General features: G+C 43.3%; 2 protein-coding genes and 1 long non-coding RNA gene across 5 annotated transcripts in view; 1 reads left to right on the forward strand and 2 right to left on the reverse strand.

Annotated features, from left to right (window-relative positions):
- LOC139999399 (uncharacterized) overlaps positions 1 to 15,276 on the forward strand; it is a 22,713-nt gene continuing 7,437 nt past the window's right edge. The window contains exons 1-2 of the long non-coding RNA XR_011804841.1: positions 1 to 549; positions 2,603 to 2,790. This is a non-coding gene — a long non-coding RNA (uncharacterized lncRNA). The remainder of the gene's footprint in view (positions 550 to 2,602; positions 2,791 to 15,276) is intronic.
- On the reverse strand, positions 1,326 to 7,991 carry LOC119713667 (zinc finger and BTB domain-containing protein 8A-like). 2 transcript variants are annotated; one of them, XM_072027501.1, is made up of 4 exons: positions 5,669 to 7,991; positions 3,725 to 4,713; positions 2,630 to 2,799; positions 1,326 to 2,361 (listed from the first exon to the last, which is right to left on the reverse strand). In XM_072027501.1, the coding sequence occupies exons 2-4, from the start codon at positions 4,683 to 4,685 to the stop codon at positions 2,032 to 2,034; spliced, it is 1,461 nt and encodes a 486-aa protein (XP_071883602.1). In that variant the 5' UTR covers positions 4,686 to 4,713; positions 5,669 to 7,991; the 3' UTR covers positions 1,326 to 2,031. The 2 variants fall into 2 exon arrangements, with proteins under 2 accessions (XP_071883602.1, XP_071883603.1); XM_072027502.1 differs by lacking the exon at positions 5,669 to 7,991 and adding an exon at positions 5,423 to 5,547 and having other exon boundaries at positions 3,725 to 4,715.
- Positions 11,130 to 15,276, reverse strand: part of LOC119713668 (zinc finger and BTB domain-containing protein 8A) — a 4,461-nt gene continuing 314 nt past the window's right edge. Inside the window, exons 2-4 of one of the 2 annotated variants that reach the window (XM_072027503.1) lie at positions 13,403 to 14,364; positions 12,780 to 12,895; positions 11,130 to 12,322 (exon numbers count right to left, since the gene is read on the reverse strand). In XM_072027503.1, coding sequence (XP_071883604.1) covers positions 11,990 to 12,322; positions 12,780 to 12,895; positions 13,403 to 14,342 — 1,389 coding nt within the window. In that variant the 5' untranslated portion in view covers positions 14,343 to 14,364 and the 3' untranslated portion in view covers positions 11,130 to 11,989. Of the gene's footprint in view, positions 12,323 to 12,725; positions 12,896 to 13,402; positions 14,365 to 15,276 lie in introns of both variants that reach the window. The other variant, XM_038167403.2, reaches the window with a different exon arrangement.

The following is a 15,276-nucleotide window of genomic DNA, read 5'->3' on the forward strand; positions in this document are numbered from 1 at the left end:
GCAGGGGGCAGAGGCTTTTATTTATTTATTTATTTATTTTATTTTTTCCCACTAAAACGAGAGAAGGGACGTTAATGTTGTTAAACTTTAACGTGGTAGTGCTAAAAGGCCATGTACACCATCAGTCACAACCTGTAGTGACACCATAAACCACTCTGCTCTTACAGCTGCTGACAGGAACTTACTAGAAAAACACCTAATTGTTATTATTTATTTTTTTCAATATTTAAATACTGTAACACAGGTCTTAAATTCTCCATTTTAACAGCCGCAGGAAGTGACAGGCCTCAGTAAGCAGGTGTTTTCGCAGCTGGCCATATTCTCACCCAGCTGGGGCCCAGCTCAACACTACCTGCAAGCAGTTACTTCATAAACATGCTTGAACTGCAAAACCTCCCTTTTTTGCTGTTAGTTGAGAAAGCTTTTCATGTGCAGTCCCTGTGGGATCAGCTAGAGGCAGCAGTGGCAGTTCTGGGAGCAGTTCAAAGGAGAGGGCTTTACACAGGCACACTAAACCTGAGGAGGTGTTTGCTAAAGGATACTGTTGATGTAAGTATAGATGAGTTTAAGGGTAGAGTGGGGAAGTACTTCAAAGAGACATGCATTGGTGATTGCTAGATGTACTAAATCCTGAATTAAGAAAATCCCCTAAACTGAAAATGTTTGGAGTCAGGGAGAGCATTAGGGAATTCTTACATAGGGTTGTCCTCTTCTACTTCAGATTAGTAGTTATCTGCTAATGACGCCAGTGGAGACAGAACCTTGAATCAGTATGACTGCTCTTAAATTCTCCAAAGGGAATTTTTGCTCATTTGGCAGTAACCTTAAGCTACAGGTCCTGCTAACCTTCCTTTCTAAGGAAAAGTGGAATAAAAAAGAGACGTGAGAGCAAACAGCAGGTCTCTATCAAGAGTTCCCATTGTTAATACCATTCTCTACTTAGTCCAAAAAGCTTCTATTTTTTCACTTCACCTTTTAATAAAAAAAAAAGCACTAACCATTTTCAGTTTCTCTAGGGAGGCTTGGTTCTCTTGCTCAAAAGAGAGTAAGACTGCAAAAAGAATATCATTACTAAAGCTGAAGACTCCAGAAGTGCAAAGGTTGCTTAAACTCTAAAGGAAATTGTAATTTTTATTGTTTGGTCAAGCAGCCTTCGAGCATCCTATTTTCTTTTTAGGATAGCTTTTCTAAAATAGCTACATGATGCATGGTGTGTCCCATTGAAATTAAAGAGGCTTGTCCTCTGTGGTATTTTAGCGTAAGACAGACAAGAGTTTAAGCAAATCTTGCACCAGTCCTGAAAAAAATGGAATAAAGCTGAGAACTGTACTTCCAGTGATTGCGCTTTTATTTCCTTGGAACCATGTTAGTTTATCTTTGCTTTAAATTCACAGTACAAAAAAAAAACCAAAAAACTTCATACCTGAAAAGGCAAACTCATACTATGGAAATGCACTACAGATGTGCTGTTCATTATTCTACTCTGTATGGCAGTGTTTATTCTTTAAAATGGTTCATGCTTTTCAGAACTATGAGGAACAGATCGATCAGAAAACAAAGCTGCAGTACGGCAGGAAGAATTCTATTTGTTTACTCCTTTCTTAGGAAGTTTAAGTGTATATACATGTTAGTTACAGTGTCAACAAAATTGTTTTACATTTCTTAGATGCTTTTGTAAGACTTTTTCAAAGCAAATTATCATTTTTTTTTAATCTATGTAGTATAGAATCTTCCTTGTGGAACTGTAAAATAGTTTATACTTTCCTTATGAACCGGAGCTCTGAGTAAGTCTTCGAAGAAATATAAAGCAATTTTTCTAAATAGTTTCCAGATAATAAGTAATTTCTGGATGATGTTTAGAAGTAGTTACACTGTTGTGTGTCTGTGAGTACAAAGCAACTTGTTTGTAGCCCTATTTTGTTTCTAACAATATCATTTTAACAATATTTAATGAACTAATAAACCAGCATTAGTTGGTAAAACACAAGTAATTTAATCTTGAATACAGCAATAACAAATATACAAATATATCTACCTAAGATTTGGTTTCACCTTTTCATCTGCCTCATTCGGAGTATCATCACTACTAACATGTCGGACAACCAAGTTATACGGTTCCTCCATTGTTTCATCATCTGATTTCTGTTCCTCTTCCAAGGCCCAACTGGAATGTTTGTTTCCTGTGGAGGAGACAGGAGAATGTTCTGCATCTAAATCATCAGGGTTGCTGTCAAAATTAGCTTCTGCTAGACACTTATGGCACAGTCTGTAGCGTCTTGTTCCTTGCTGAACAACACATCCTGTTAGGTCAGTTACATGCCGCTTGCATTTTCTGCAGATAAGTTTGCCAGCTTGATGTATCTAAAAAGATTTAAAATTTGAAAAGGTCAGTGCTCAACCAAACACAGTTTATTTTTATTTTTAAATAAAAGAACAAAGGAAAATTCACTGGATTGTTCTAAAAAGTAAAGGTAAAAATCAAATTTTCCAATTTAAATACTGAATAATTGAAGTTGATACTCAGCTAGGACACCTTTCTGGTACTAGTTATAGAAATGACCGAACAGCTGGTACCAATGAAATCTCGGGCTTTCTTTCCTAGGCTGAATCTCCTGTTGACATGGCGTACCGTTTGGAAGTGGTTACGTAAATGCTCCAGTCGAGTGAATCTCTTCCCACACGCTTCACATGGGTACGGTCGCTCCCCTGTGTGACACCGAAGATGTCGCTTCAGGTCTGCGCGTCGTTTCACCGTGTGTGTGCAGAAGGGGCACTTGAATCGCATCCGAGGTAGGTCATCTGTCACAGAGAAACACAGGGAACATGTCAAACACTGCAGTCTTTCTTCACATTTGATTATTTTTAAGCTTAAATAAGTAGCAGGTCATTTTTCCTCTGGTTTGTCACTAAATAAAAACCACAAAATATCATCCCTAGAAAGCAGTAGTTCTTAATATGAATATGTTAGGCATTTGATGACATATTTTTCCTTATTCCAGGTGTTTAATTTTAGACATACAGATGAACATGAATACATAGATGACAATGTATATTATAGCTGACTCTTGAATTAGCTACTACTTCAGAAATTAGGTATTTGTAATCTCTGTAGTATAGTAGGATTTTAAAGTCTTGAAGTTATGCCTTTATAATAAGCTATATTAGATTAGTTCCCAAAACAATGTGTGTAAGAATATAGCTGTCAGCTTTACTCCACCACCTCAGACACATGCTGCCAGTTCACCAAGAGCTTAGACGCTTTATGCAGTGCAACCAAGCGATCGTGAAGTTCTGGGTTGGTTTGCACCTTCAGGGAAATGCAGCACAGCACCAACACCAGGAACCTCCTCTTGTAAAGAGCACAGGATCAGGCTGAACACCTCTACTACTGCCAGATACCAGGGGTGTTACAAGGGTGATTCAGTCCTCCAGGTCCTTAAGTCAATTGCAACCATTTAGGCATCATAAAACTCCATTTAGGTCCAAATAATCAGGCACGTGTTATTTTAACTACAGAATACCTGGGTCAGGCTCTCTGATTCTAATTCTCTTGTCCTGTTCTGGCTTCAAAGCCTCTCATTCTGCCAGGCGCTACAATAGAGTAAGTGGTATGTCAGTAACCTGACAGACTAGGCATCATTTTGATTCTCATGCAGCCATACAAGATTCTCTTATCTGACTTCTAAATAAAGGCCAACTTTGGAAAATCAGAAGTATTTTTTACCTTCATTCCAACTACTCATTACACCTAAAACTGTGGGCACTGAGGTGTACAGTTCTTCTGCTTTTAATTCCATGAACTCAGGAGAAGTTCGCGAAAGTTCTTGTTCTAGCTGAGCAACAGACCACCTCTTCGGTATTACTTCTGATTCGTGATTATATCCATAATCATTATGATCAACATCATTCTCTGCATCAAAATCAGCTTCCTCTCTAGCCCGAGAGAGGTGGCTAGAGTCCGATGCATTGCAACCTTCGCCAGCCCGCTCAGCTTTGTTTGATTTGCACTGCCCAAAATCACGAGTTTGGGACAATCCTAGATGCTTTCGGCGCTTTCTCGTTGAGCTCTGTTTCCTGCCCCTCTTTGATAGCTGTGTGTCTGCCCGCTGAAGAATCATCTGTGAGGACAGGTAGCTGCTGTAACTACTCCACGAGTTTTCATTCACCATGTTAGCCTTTTCATCTGGAATTGAATAGGAACGCCTTGGGTTGCTCTTTGCTTTTCTTCTGGACCGATAAAGAGTTGGATGAGCAGGTTCACTGTTGGTACTTTTGGCTGAAAGGCTAAGGTATTGATCCTTCTCCTTTTCATTAATATCCAGAGAGGATTTAATGTATGTCTTGCAGACATTAAGAATATCTGTCATCTGCAGATAACTAGCAGCTGACATCACTTCAATCACATTTTGTCCAGTTAAAGGCAATATGCCTGAATACACAAAGTCCAGGATAACCATAAATGTCTCTGGAGAGAAGACCTCGAAAGTAGCTATTGTTGGCTGACTCGTGTCCTTGGAGCTCTGTGAAAGCAGCATCTTGAAATATCCACTACTGGCAAACAGGACATTTCGATGCGCTTTGAAGACCTTCCCCTCCACCAGGATACTGCAGTCGCAAAATAAGTCTTGCTTCCGTTGCTCATTTAACTGCTCTAGGAGGTGAAACTGATGGGAAGAAATCTCCATTCCAGTGAGGGAGTAACAGGAAGTCTTGCTCTAAAGTAAAGAAAAAAAATTTTAAAAGCATAGTCATGACAATCTAAAACTAAATCGATGTTGCTGAATGCTATTTTAAGAGATGAGCACTATCTTTAAAAACATGAAAGCTGCAAGCATCGCATGTCCCATATAGCTCCACCCCCGCGCCCCGCATAATATAGCGGAGTAAATTGAACAACTCTAAAAGAGGTGAAAAGATGCCTCGGCAAGAAGAGCGCATAACCTAAAAGTCCAAGATTGCGTCCGAGAAGAGAGAAAGGATTCACGGACAGGACAAAAACGACTCAGCCCTTCAGCAGCACGGACTGCCGCGCTCCGGGTGCGAGTCCCTGCGGCCAGCGGCGGGCAGAGCCTCTCCCAGCTCCCGGCCGGGCTCCCCCGGGCCCGGCAGAAGCCGCCGCCGCTCACCCGCTCCCCGGACGCTCGGACCCTGCAGTCCGAGACGCCCGGCGGGCGCAGAGCCCCCGCCCGGCCAGGCGCGGCTGTGGCTCCCCAGCGGCTCGGCACGGCACAGCACGGCTCAGAGCCCGCAGCCCCCCCGAGCCGCTCGCCCCACCGGAGCCCCGGCTCCCGCTCAGCCGGCGCCTCGGGCGCTCCCCGCCGCCCGCCGCCCGGTGCCCGGCGCGGCCCCGCTGCCGCTGCCCGCGGCCGCCCCGCGCTGGCAGCGCCCCAGCCCGCCCCGCGCGGCCCCTCTCGCCGCGCACCCGCCGCCCGCTCCCGCGCAGCCCTTTGTTGCCGCGCCCGGCTCCTTCCAGCCGCGCCCGGGGCTGCAAATGGCGCCCGCGCCGCTCTCCCCGCCGCTCCGCAGCCCGGCCGCCCCCCGCTCCCGCCGGCTGCCGGCGCCCCGGAGCCCCCGACGTCCCTCGCCGCAGCCCGCCCCGGGCTGCCCCGGCCCCGGCGCCCGCTCCGAGCCCGAGCGGCCGGCGCGGGGCTGCGCAGCCGCCACTCACCGGCTGGGTTCCGCGGGCGGCTGCCGCTCGGCCGGGAGGAGCAGGCGGAGGATGCGGGGTCCCGGCCCCCGCTCGGGGCTCGCTGCGGCTCACGGCGCCGTGCTGGTCGCGCAGCCCCGAGCCCTGGCAGCCCGAACGTGAGAGAAACAAAAGGTATTTGCTGACGTGGGCGTTGGACAGAGACGCCCGAGGGCTGGGGACACAATTAAAGGGGCAACGCACCGAATGCAGGCGCAGCCCAGCAGCTCCCTCCGCCTGCTCGCCCCGCAGTCTGGGCTGCTTTCCTCTTCCCACACCCACATGCTGCCCAGGAGGCCCGCTACCTTACCGTACACAATGCACTGCTATTGTTAACGGCACGGCTAGATAGCTTTTGTGTGTGGAAGGAAGGCGCCACCTGAATGGGAAATATTTGTAGTTCTGTGCAGTAGGATATATTGTGTTACTCGATACAGCAGCTTTTTTATAATAGGAAAGTTTTGTATTCAAACAATGGAGGACACCCAAAACCATCATACTGCAAGTGGGAGTGCAACAGTACAGATATTTTCTTCCTCTTCCACGTGGATAAAATAATCCGGATGCCTGTTCGAAGACAATTTCAATCTTGTTGCTTGACATCGTCAAATAATTTTGAGAAGGGACCTCTGGAGGTCGTCTGGTATAGCAGCCTCCTCGGTTAGGCTCATTTAGAACAGGGTAAAAGAACAATTGCCATTTTTCACAGTTAAAAAAAAAATCATATTGGAATGTGACATAGAACTTCATTAGGGTTTCATTTCGTACAACAGCTAGACCAAGAGACAGAAATGTTTTTCCTTCAACTCCTCCCAGCTCTTCCTTACAATTTCTTTTGTCCTGTGTTTAACATTTGTGATGCAAAAATGTGTGTTGATGCACAGAAATATATGCTATAGGGACCCTGCTACCTAATGGAAAAATTACACTGAATGTCTGCAGGCAAGGACTGGATAATTATGACTCTTTGTTCCAAAACTCAGCCCTTTTTGCTAGAATTAGTTTTTTCTCCTTTCATTCACATTTATGCTGCCTTCCAACTAATAGCAACCTTCAATCGACTTCAGACTTCCCTGAGATATTTCAGAAAAATCAGCAAGGTGGTGTTGGAACGTCTGTGCTAGAATATGGAACTACTGCCCTTACAATTCTGCTGTACTTATTCATGTAGAAGCTTAAAAGGAACATAGAAGTAACTATTCTGGGTTTATAACTCGTGTTCCTCTACCTTGCAAATTATTAGAAGTCCCTGCTGCCAGCTTGACCAGATCGTATATGTAAACTGCTGGCCTCTGCAGTCCAGTTATGGTTTCTAACGAAGTTGTAAATTCATTAACTAAACCCTGAGCACATGTGCTTATCCTAGTCTGACTGATAACTTTAACCTAGAGACTTGGGTTAAAAAATACATAAAAATAGCTGTAATCCTCCCTTAACTCTGCTAACCCTCAGCAGTTGAGATTTTAGATAGACGCTCAGCTATATAGCACTGTTGTTATGCTAACAGATGCTAATGACTGTCAGAGAGGGACCCAGGAACAGTCCTTGATTCAGCTGTAGCCAGATGGCAGGTCGGGCATTTTTCAGTTTCATCAAGGTCAATTTAAATAATAAATGGAGCTGAAGACACAGTACGATTAGCCCAGTTAGGCTATCTGAAGTTCAAAGCCAAGTACTTCTGCAGACTATAGGAACTAAAATATAAGAAATGTAGACATTGGCATAGCTAGGTAATGGAATAATCTCTGACAGTGACCAGATGCTTTGGGGAAGAAACTGAATATATTCCATAATACCAGCAGAATTATATATATACATACATATATATATATAAATTTTCATTGAAAAATTGAAAGAGTGCCGAAATCATGGAGGATGGCATATTTCTTCTGAAGAGCCAGGAGTAAAGAAAGGATTATACATGCAGCAGTCACTGTCAGTATCTAATCATTTTTTTCTGCTACAGAGATCTCTGGGGCTCTCAAATATTTTCATAGCTCACACTAAACAAATATATTTGCTTTTTTTTTTTTTCATCTCAGTTCTTCAGAATGAGAATTGAATATGTACCAAGTGGTTGGAAAAGGACATTCATTTTGAGCTTTTGGGTATTTTTTTTGGTATTAATTGTGAAAATAACAGCTGAAAGCCTGTTTTCCCAAACCTTTTAAAAAAAAGACAAGTGTCTTTTTTTTTTTTTTATAATAAATACATAACTTTAGATAACTTAATGGAAAACAAAAAATCGGGGTATATTTATGCAGCAGTTGAAGGAGAAAACAAAATCTAGTATCACATAAATCATAGGTTTACCTGTCATGTGGAATTGTTTATGAATTACCTGAAACAGGAGAAGGAAGATGGTTTTGATTCCATGTCTCATCTTTTTAAGGAACAGCAAGATAGCTGCCAGAAAATAAGACAGTTAAAGCTGAGACACTAAATGGGGGATGATGAATCTATGTCTTTACTCTTGACTGTGGTTTTTTGAACACAATAAACATAAACCAAGCAAACAGAGGCAGTCTTTCAATGACAAAGTACAGACATAGGAACAGGACAAGGAACCCAGGATTGCACACAGAAATAGAGGTATAAGAGGAACGTTTCTTGAAGTTGACACCCACCACCTAATCAGAGTAAACGAGGAATGGAAAAGCAGAAGACAAGAGAATGGCATATTGAAAACCAGTGAAGAATCAAAATATGCATTAAGAAGTAGCACTTAAGAGTGTTCAAAGCAATCAGAAAGAGTCATGATGATGATGAAAAATGTACAAGGAAAAATAAAAATAATAGCAAAAATCATAGAACTGCTGGTCACAGGAGAGCTCTGAGTGTCTCCAGTCCCACCTCCTAGAGGAAGAAGGCTAGCACCAATGTCATCTTGGATCAGCCATGCTTTGTCTAGCCAGATCTGGAACACCTTCAAGGGCAGCAATCTAGGAGGCTGCTCTCTGAACTGCCTGTTCCAGTGCTGCACTACAATTTAAACCTCCTGAACTTTGACTTGGATGTACAATGGCAGTACAGAAACAGAATCTGAACGGATCAATATCAGCAGAAGTCAATGCAGTCCTATACAGCCTTCTCTAGCATCTAAAGATAAAACCAGGTGTCTTTCTTGTGACCTAACAAAGTTCTAAAAGCATCATTCAAAACAGTTGTTGTCAGGTAAATTAAATTATGTGGGAACAATCCTTTATGCCCTTTGCTTTCGTCCTTGGAGAAAAAAAAAAGAAAATGTTACTTCTGCTAATGAGCAGCCCGTGAGCCTGACAAGAGTATGAAGACAGTTATCAGAGGCAATGCAAGGAGATTAAAAGAAATCAAAATAGGGTTACTTTCATTTAAAGAAAAACAAGCAAAAATACATGACCGGCTATGTAAAATGAATGACATAGAAAACATAAGGCACTTAACATTTATCTTGTCTTGTAATACAAAAATAACGGAACAACAACTGAAATGAAAGCAACAAATGTAAAAATGGTAACCTTTTTAAAATATAAAATGTAACTGACCTGTGGGTATCGCAGCCTTGGGCTAAAACTCCAAGCTTAATAAGATACTTTAAAAATGACTACAAATATTTAAGTACGCTATTTGAGAATAACAACGTATAAAAGCAGTAAAAACCCTTGTTTGCCAAGGCAAATCAGCAGTTAATTTGCCTACAGTTAATGTCTTCATATGGATAGATTGTTCCATTTGCCCATTATAGCCACTTCACATCTTTTTTCTGAAGCATCTGGTCCTCACTATTCTTAGATTTACAATATCTAATTAAATTGAGTATTGATCCAGAAATCCCTTTGCTTCTAAAAACTCCCTCAGGTATACAAGAACACTTAATAGTCTCACCTTTGCAGTTGGCAGTTAAGATTTCAGGCCTAGAGTGACACTGTATATCCCCCAGTGTACTTCCCTTTAATCAGTCCCCAAACACAGACAGAGATTAATCCCAGTTACTTTGTATTCTGGGACAGCAGGCACTGGTACCCAGCATTGTGCATACTGCTTAATTTAAAGGGAAATGAAAAATCTATTCAATTCTATTTTGGCAAGCATTTTCTGTCAAAATTTGCCATTGATTGAAGTTATTCTGTATTCCTTTATATATTAATTTGTTATATATTTGATTTAGTTACGGTTGCCTGCGGAGTATTTCTTAACCATTTAATATTATGAATTTTAGGAGTAATAAGCTCCAAGAAAATAACTAGCTGTTTTCACGTCAAGTCCATTTTGTGGACTGCTGAGCAAAGGGAAACATAAAATCAAGGCAAGTTTGTTTGGAAAAGATGTTTTTGTACAGCTCATCAGAAAATTTGGTAAATTCTCCCCTTTTCCTTCTCTCCCCCCTATGTCTAAGCCAATGGACAATAATTTCTGTAGGAGCAATAAAATATCACTTCCCAACTGGACAAATGGAAAAAGAATGGTCTCCTTGGAACATACAGACTGGGTGCTGCTCGACACCCTCATGTTTGAGGGAGGTGCTTAACACGAGCACCATCAACTGAGGATGTGCTCCAGCTCTCAGTTGTGAGGCACCTAGGCTGGCCATCTGCAGCCTGGTAAGAAAATGCTGCACACTCTGGTAAATATGATAATAACAAGGATATACAGTTTTTACAGAAATAAAAATAAAATAGTGACTTTTTAGCTGTCCCTGGGAAAGAGATTATATAGTGTATATATATATGTAATTGCTCTGTAATTAACCCCAGGTTTCAGCCAAACATGCTTACAAAATTGTTAAAAAAAGACAAAGTTTCCTAAGCCTGTACCCATCGAGTACAATGATCACAATATGAAGACCAGTAAAACTCATTTCTGTCCAAGAAAATGCCAAGTAAAACCACCCAGCAGCATACTTCTCCTCCTCTCCTCTTTGCAGTGCTGGTTATGCAGAACTCACCAAGTTAGAAAACAAAGTGACTTAATTTTGTTTTAAAAGGAAACTTTCTTCAACATTAATCATCTCATCTCTTGTAGTCTAATTGTAGGTGAAGTTAAACAAATATGATGTCTAGAACTTTCAATACATATTTGTCACTGGCATACAGCATAGACTGAAAAAGGTTGGAATATGTTCTCTTGGTGACTGGGTGACTTTGGGAATATATAAATCGATAAGGACTCCATCTTAAAACTCACCAGTTTAAACTGAGGGTAGGTCAATACAAACAAGAGTAGTTAATGGTTTCAGATGTAAAATGTCATCAGTTCCATTTCTAACGATAGAGTATACATGCTATACAAGTTGGCTCTGCCTCCATTAATGGTGAATAAAACAGGGAACAAAGAGAGAACACAGCAGGCAAAGTAACCTTGTCAGGATTGTTTCATTCATGCTGGCATTGAAAAGCTGCCACTGCCAATGGCAACGCTGTGGATGCAGGGCTACCAGTCATGCCACTTTGCCACTTTTGCGATGTTTATAAAAAAAAAAAAAAAAAAAGTTATTTTACCAATGGCTATTAAAACACACTCCAATCTGAGTTCCCAATTTTCAGAATGAATAAAACATCTACTGGCATCAATTACTGATCCATATTCATAACCACTTTATCTCTGATGCATTGACTGGGACTAGCATTCATGTGTTTATTTTCTTGTAAGGAAATAAGTCTTGAATGAATGATCTGCTAAAGATTCTCCTTATTAGAATAATTTTTTACAAGAAAGTGCTTTTCCAGATATATGTGCTAAAAAAAATTACGCGCTTTTTCTTAATTCTCTGCCCGGCTTTTCTAATCATAATATGAAGACTTCGTGAAATTTCCTGGAAGATTATCTTCATTTCTGAATGCTGAAGAGCAGTTGCCTTTATATTCTACAGTGGAGATGGCGGTGGTGGGGTACTTAGACTTTTCTCATCACTGGGAAATACCACATATAAAGCCAACATCTCTAAAAGTGTAAAAATTGGGTAATTTACAATGGTGTGCGACTTTTTTTCTAGAAGAGTATTTAGACCCTACCCCCATGAAAGAGGTTTTGAGAAGAGACCCACTGTCTACTACAAAAAGTAGTAGACTTCTATCCATGTAGTACGTCAGTGTCCATGTTCAGCCATCATTTCATTCAAGAATGGGTTATTTCTAGTGAAGCAAAGTATGGGTATTTCAATAGCAAAACTCAGAATGGACCCAATGATATGTCCATAAACATGCAAGTCTGGACCTGTTCAAGAGAAACCAATAAGTCTTTGTACAATAACAGGCTGGTGGAGGGCTTATGGTCAGGACAGGAATTCCATGTAAAACGGAGAACGTACTAACGCTCATCTTGCAACTACCTAATGCTTGGTTTTACATCCTTTTCGTCTGCTTCATCCTCACTGTCATCAACCTGCTGAATGACCAAGTCGGATGACCCATCCTCCACAATCTCCACATCAGATCTGTTGTCTTCCCCATAGTGCCACCTGGAATCCTTATCCCCATCTGCTGGAAATTCAAGGGGTGCTTCAGCCTCCAAGTCAATGCGAATACTGTCTATGCCAGCTTCAGCCAAGCACTCATTACAGAGTCTGTAACGTCTTGTCCCCTCTTGGACCACTTGTCCTGTTAGCTCAGTCACGTGGCGTTTACACTTTCTGCAGATAGGTTTACAAGCCTGATGAATCTGGGAAAATTGAAATGAATAAATTTGATATTTTATCCAGAGAGAAGTGTTTTTAAGATCACAGAAGTAGGGCTGGAGTAGCATCAAGTGGTAGCATTAACTCATTTCGAGGAAGTCATCAAACTTTTAAAATAAAACAACATTGAGTGCTGTGATTGTCCACTTAAGCTCTATTACAGGACTTACATAGCACACTACCTTTGCAAACCATCAATTAACAAAGAAATGCATCCTCTCTCATAGGAATTATGCTTCAAATTGACTTAAACAAAACCAGCTTAATTATCTACTACCTCTTCTTTATGGGAGTCATTATATCAATGAGATACACTTGTACTGTGTTTAATTTTACTGAGACAGATTTACACATTGAACAAATCATGCAGTTACTAAAAATACATACTGTTCGAAAATGGCTACTTAGGTGATCTAGCCTGCTAAATCTTTTCCCACATGCCTCGCAAGGGTAAGGGCGCTCTCCTGTGTGACAGCGAAGGTGACGCTTTAGGTCTGCTTTTCTTTTTACCACGTGAGTACAGAATGGGCACTTGAACCTCATCCTGGGCAGATCATCTGTTAGGAAATAATTTTATTTAAAAAAAAAAGTCATAACACTTCCAGTCACGCTCTAAGAAACTGTATTCTAGTTATGAAAAGCAACAGAAACAGAATAGAAAATCACTCCTGTTTTTTTTTAAAAATATATCATAGGTCTTTTCAAATACAAAGATTTTGTGTTTTCCTATAAATTACACAGGAGTGCAACAAAGGAAAAGGAGTGGACCATTAGCTATATTAAAATGAGCTTAAAAAAACAAGATGATCATGAGTCTGGAGCTGTAGAGACACTAAAGATTATGTATTTTGAAAGACTACTTTGATTTAATTTCTTCATAATTATTTCTTTATTCATTTACTTCATTTATTCATAATTACTGAAAAACAGAGCTTTGCTTTCCAAGCTTACATTTCTGGAAAACGGAAATGTATTTCTGGTAAACGCACACTCTTTCAGCAATGTGTATTTTCTCACTGACACCAGATGATTAACAGATGATTGCAGCATGAAAACAAATTTACCTTCAGTCCAGCCTCCCATGACACCTAGAATTGAGGGCATGCTTGCATACGGCTCATCTGCTTTTGAAGACTTGGATTTACTCGAAGAACGGGGTGATTCGTGCTCCTGCTGTGACACAGCCAAGCTTCTTGAGATCACATCAGACCCTTGACCGTACTGGTATCCCACATGAGGAGATTCAACTTCTGTTTCAATCTGAACTTGCTCCTCAGACTGAGTAATGTGGCCAGCAGGCTCAGCAGCCCTGTCCTCCAGTTTGCTTGATTTATAGTGAGGAATGTCAGAAGGTTGCTGTAGTCCCAGGTGCCGGGATTTCTTGATGGAATCCTGCCTTTGGTCATGTTTGGACAGCTGTTGCTGCACATTTCTTTGAGAAGCAGGATAGTAGTTGAAATTGCTCCAAGCGTTTCCACCCATCATGCATGTCCCTTGATCTGGATTTAAGTGGGAATGCGGGGGGCTGCTTTCTGCTCGCCAGCCAGCACTGTACAAGCAGGATCGGTCCACGCCATTTGAATTTACCTCTTTGTCTGATAGGCTGAAGTAGCGATCCTTCTCCTTCTCACTGATGTCTAGAGAAGACTTAATGAATGTTTTACACACACTGATAACATCGGTCATCTGAAGATAGCTTGCTGCTGACATGACTTCAATGACATTCTGACCTGTGAGGGACAGTTTGCCTGAATACACAAAATCTAGGATAACCGTAAATGTGTCAGGAGAAAAGGCCTGGAAGGTGGCTGTCGTTGGCTGAGTAGTTTCCTTCGAACTCTGTGAAAGGAGCATTTTGAAATACCCGCTGCTGGCAAACAGCACATTTCGGTGTGCTTTAAAGACCTTTCCCTCCACCAGGATATTGCAGTCACAGAACAAGTCCTGCCTGCGCTGCTCATTTAGTTGCTGCAAGAGGTGAAACTGGTGAGAAGAAATCTCCATTCCAGACAGGATGCAAGTCACTCTAAGAAATAGAAAAAAATTAAAAATAAGAATCTTGATTTCAGTATTGTGCAACTCCGTAAAAGATGTCAAAAAAACAGTTGTATAGATATTTTGAAAAAAAAAAATAGACTCAAATTTGTAAATCCGTTTAAGTTACAATATCCACGATCATTCATCCTTTTTCGAAAAGAGAAGCCCGAGGGGATGGCAGAGCCCGGTATGCCTGACCACGATAATCTCAGCCACGTCTGTGCTCCAGCGCGGCGCTCGGACACGCGAGGGATGCGGGATGCGCGCAGCCACCGGCAGCCGCGCAGCGCCCGGACCGGAGCCCAGGAGCCGCGGAGCCCTCCGGCAGCCACGCTCGGACGCTGTCCCCATCCCCGGCGTGCCGTGGCCGCGCCGCCCGGGCCCGGCTCCCCGCCGCCGCAGGCACCGCGAGCGGGCACCCGGCGGCCGAGCCCTGGGCGGCCGCAGCGCTCCCGGCCGGGCTCCGCGGCACCACCAGAGGCCGCCGCCGCTCACCCGCGCCCGGGCAGCCCGGGACGCCCGGCGGCGCAGGGCCCCCGCCCGGCAGGCGCGAAGCCACCTCCCGGCTGCGCGGGCGGCAGCACCGGGCACGACGCCGCTCCGGCGGCTGCGGCTCGGCACGGCACAGCACGGCGCGGAGCCCGCAGCCCCCCCGAGCCGCTCGCCCCGCCGGAGCCCCGGCTCCCGCTCAGCCGGCGCCTCGGGCGCTCCCCGCCGCCCGCCGCCCGCCGCCCGGCGCGGCCCCGCTGCCGCTGCCCGCGGCCGCCCCGCGCTGGCAGCGCCCCAGCCCGCCCCGCGCGGCCCCTCTCGCCGCGCACCCGCCGCCCGCTCCCGCGCAGCCCTTTGTTGCCGCGCCCGGCTCCTTCCAGCCGCGCCCGGGGCTGCAAATGGCGCCCGCGCC

This window comes from Anas platyrhynchos, chromosome 24 (genome assembly GCF_047663525.1).
Source record: "Anas platyrhynchos isolate ZD024472 breed Pekin duck chromosome 24, IASCAAS_PekinDuck_T2T, whole genome shotgun sequence".
In the NCBI taxonomy this organism is placed as follows: domain Eukaryota; kingdom Metazoa; phylum Chordata; class Aves; order Anseriformes; family Anatidae; genus Anas; species Anas platyrhynchos.

Excerpts from the sequence above, each read along its gene's own strand:
- LOC119713667 (XM_072027501.1), bottom strand. The coding sequence starts at position 4,685 with ATGGAGATTTCTTCCCATCAGTTTCACCTCCTAGAGCAGTTAAATGAG. Across the intron at positions 2,800-3,724 it reads AATGAGTAGTTGGAATGAAG|ATGACCTACCTCGGATGCGA; the intron begins GTAAAAAATACT and ends TCTCTGTGACAG. Across the intron at positions 2,362-2,629 it reads TACGTAACCACTTCCAAACG|ATACATCAAGCTGGCAAACT; the intron begins GTACGCCATGTC and ends AAATCTTTTTAG.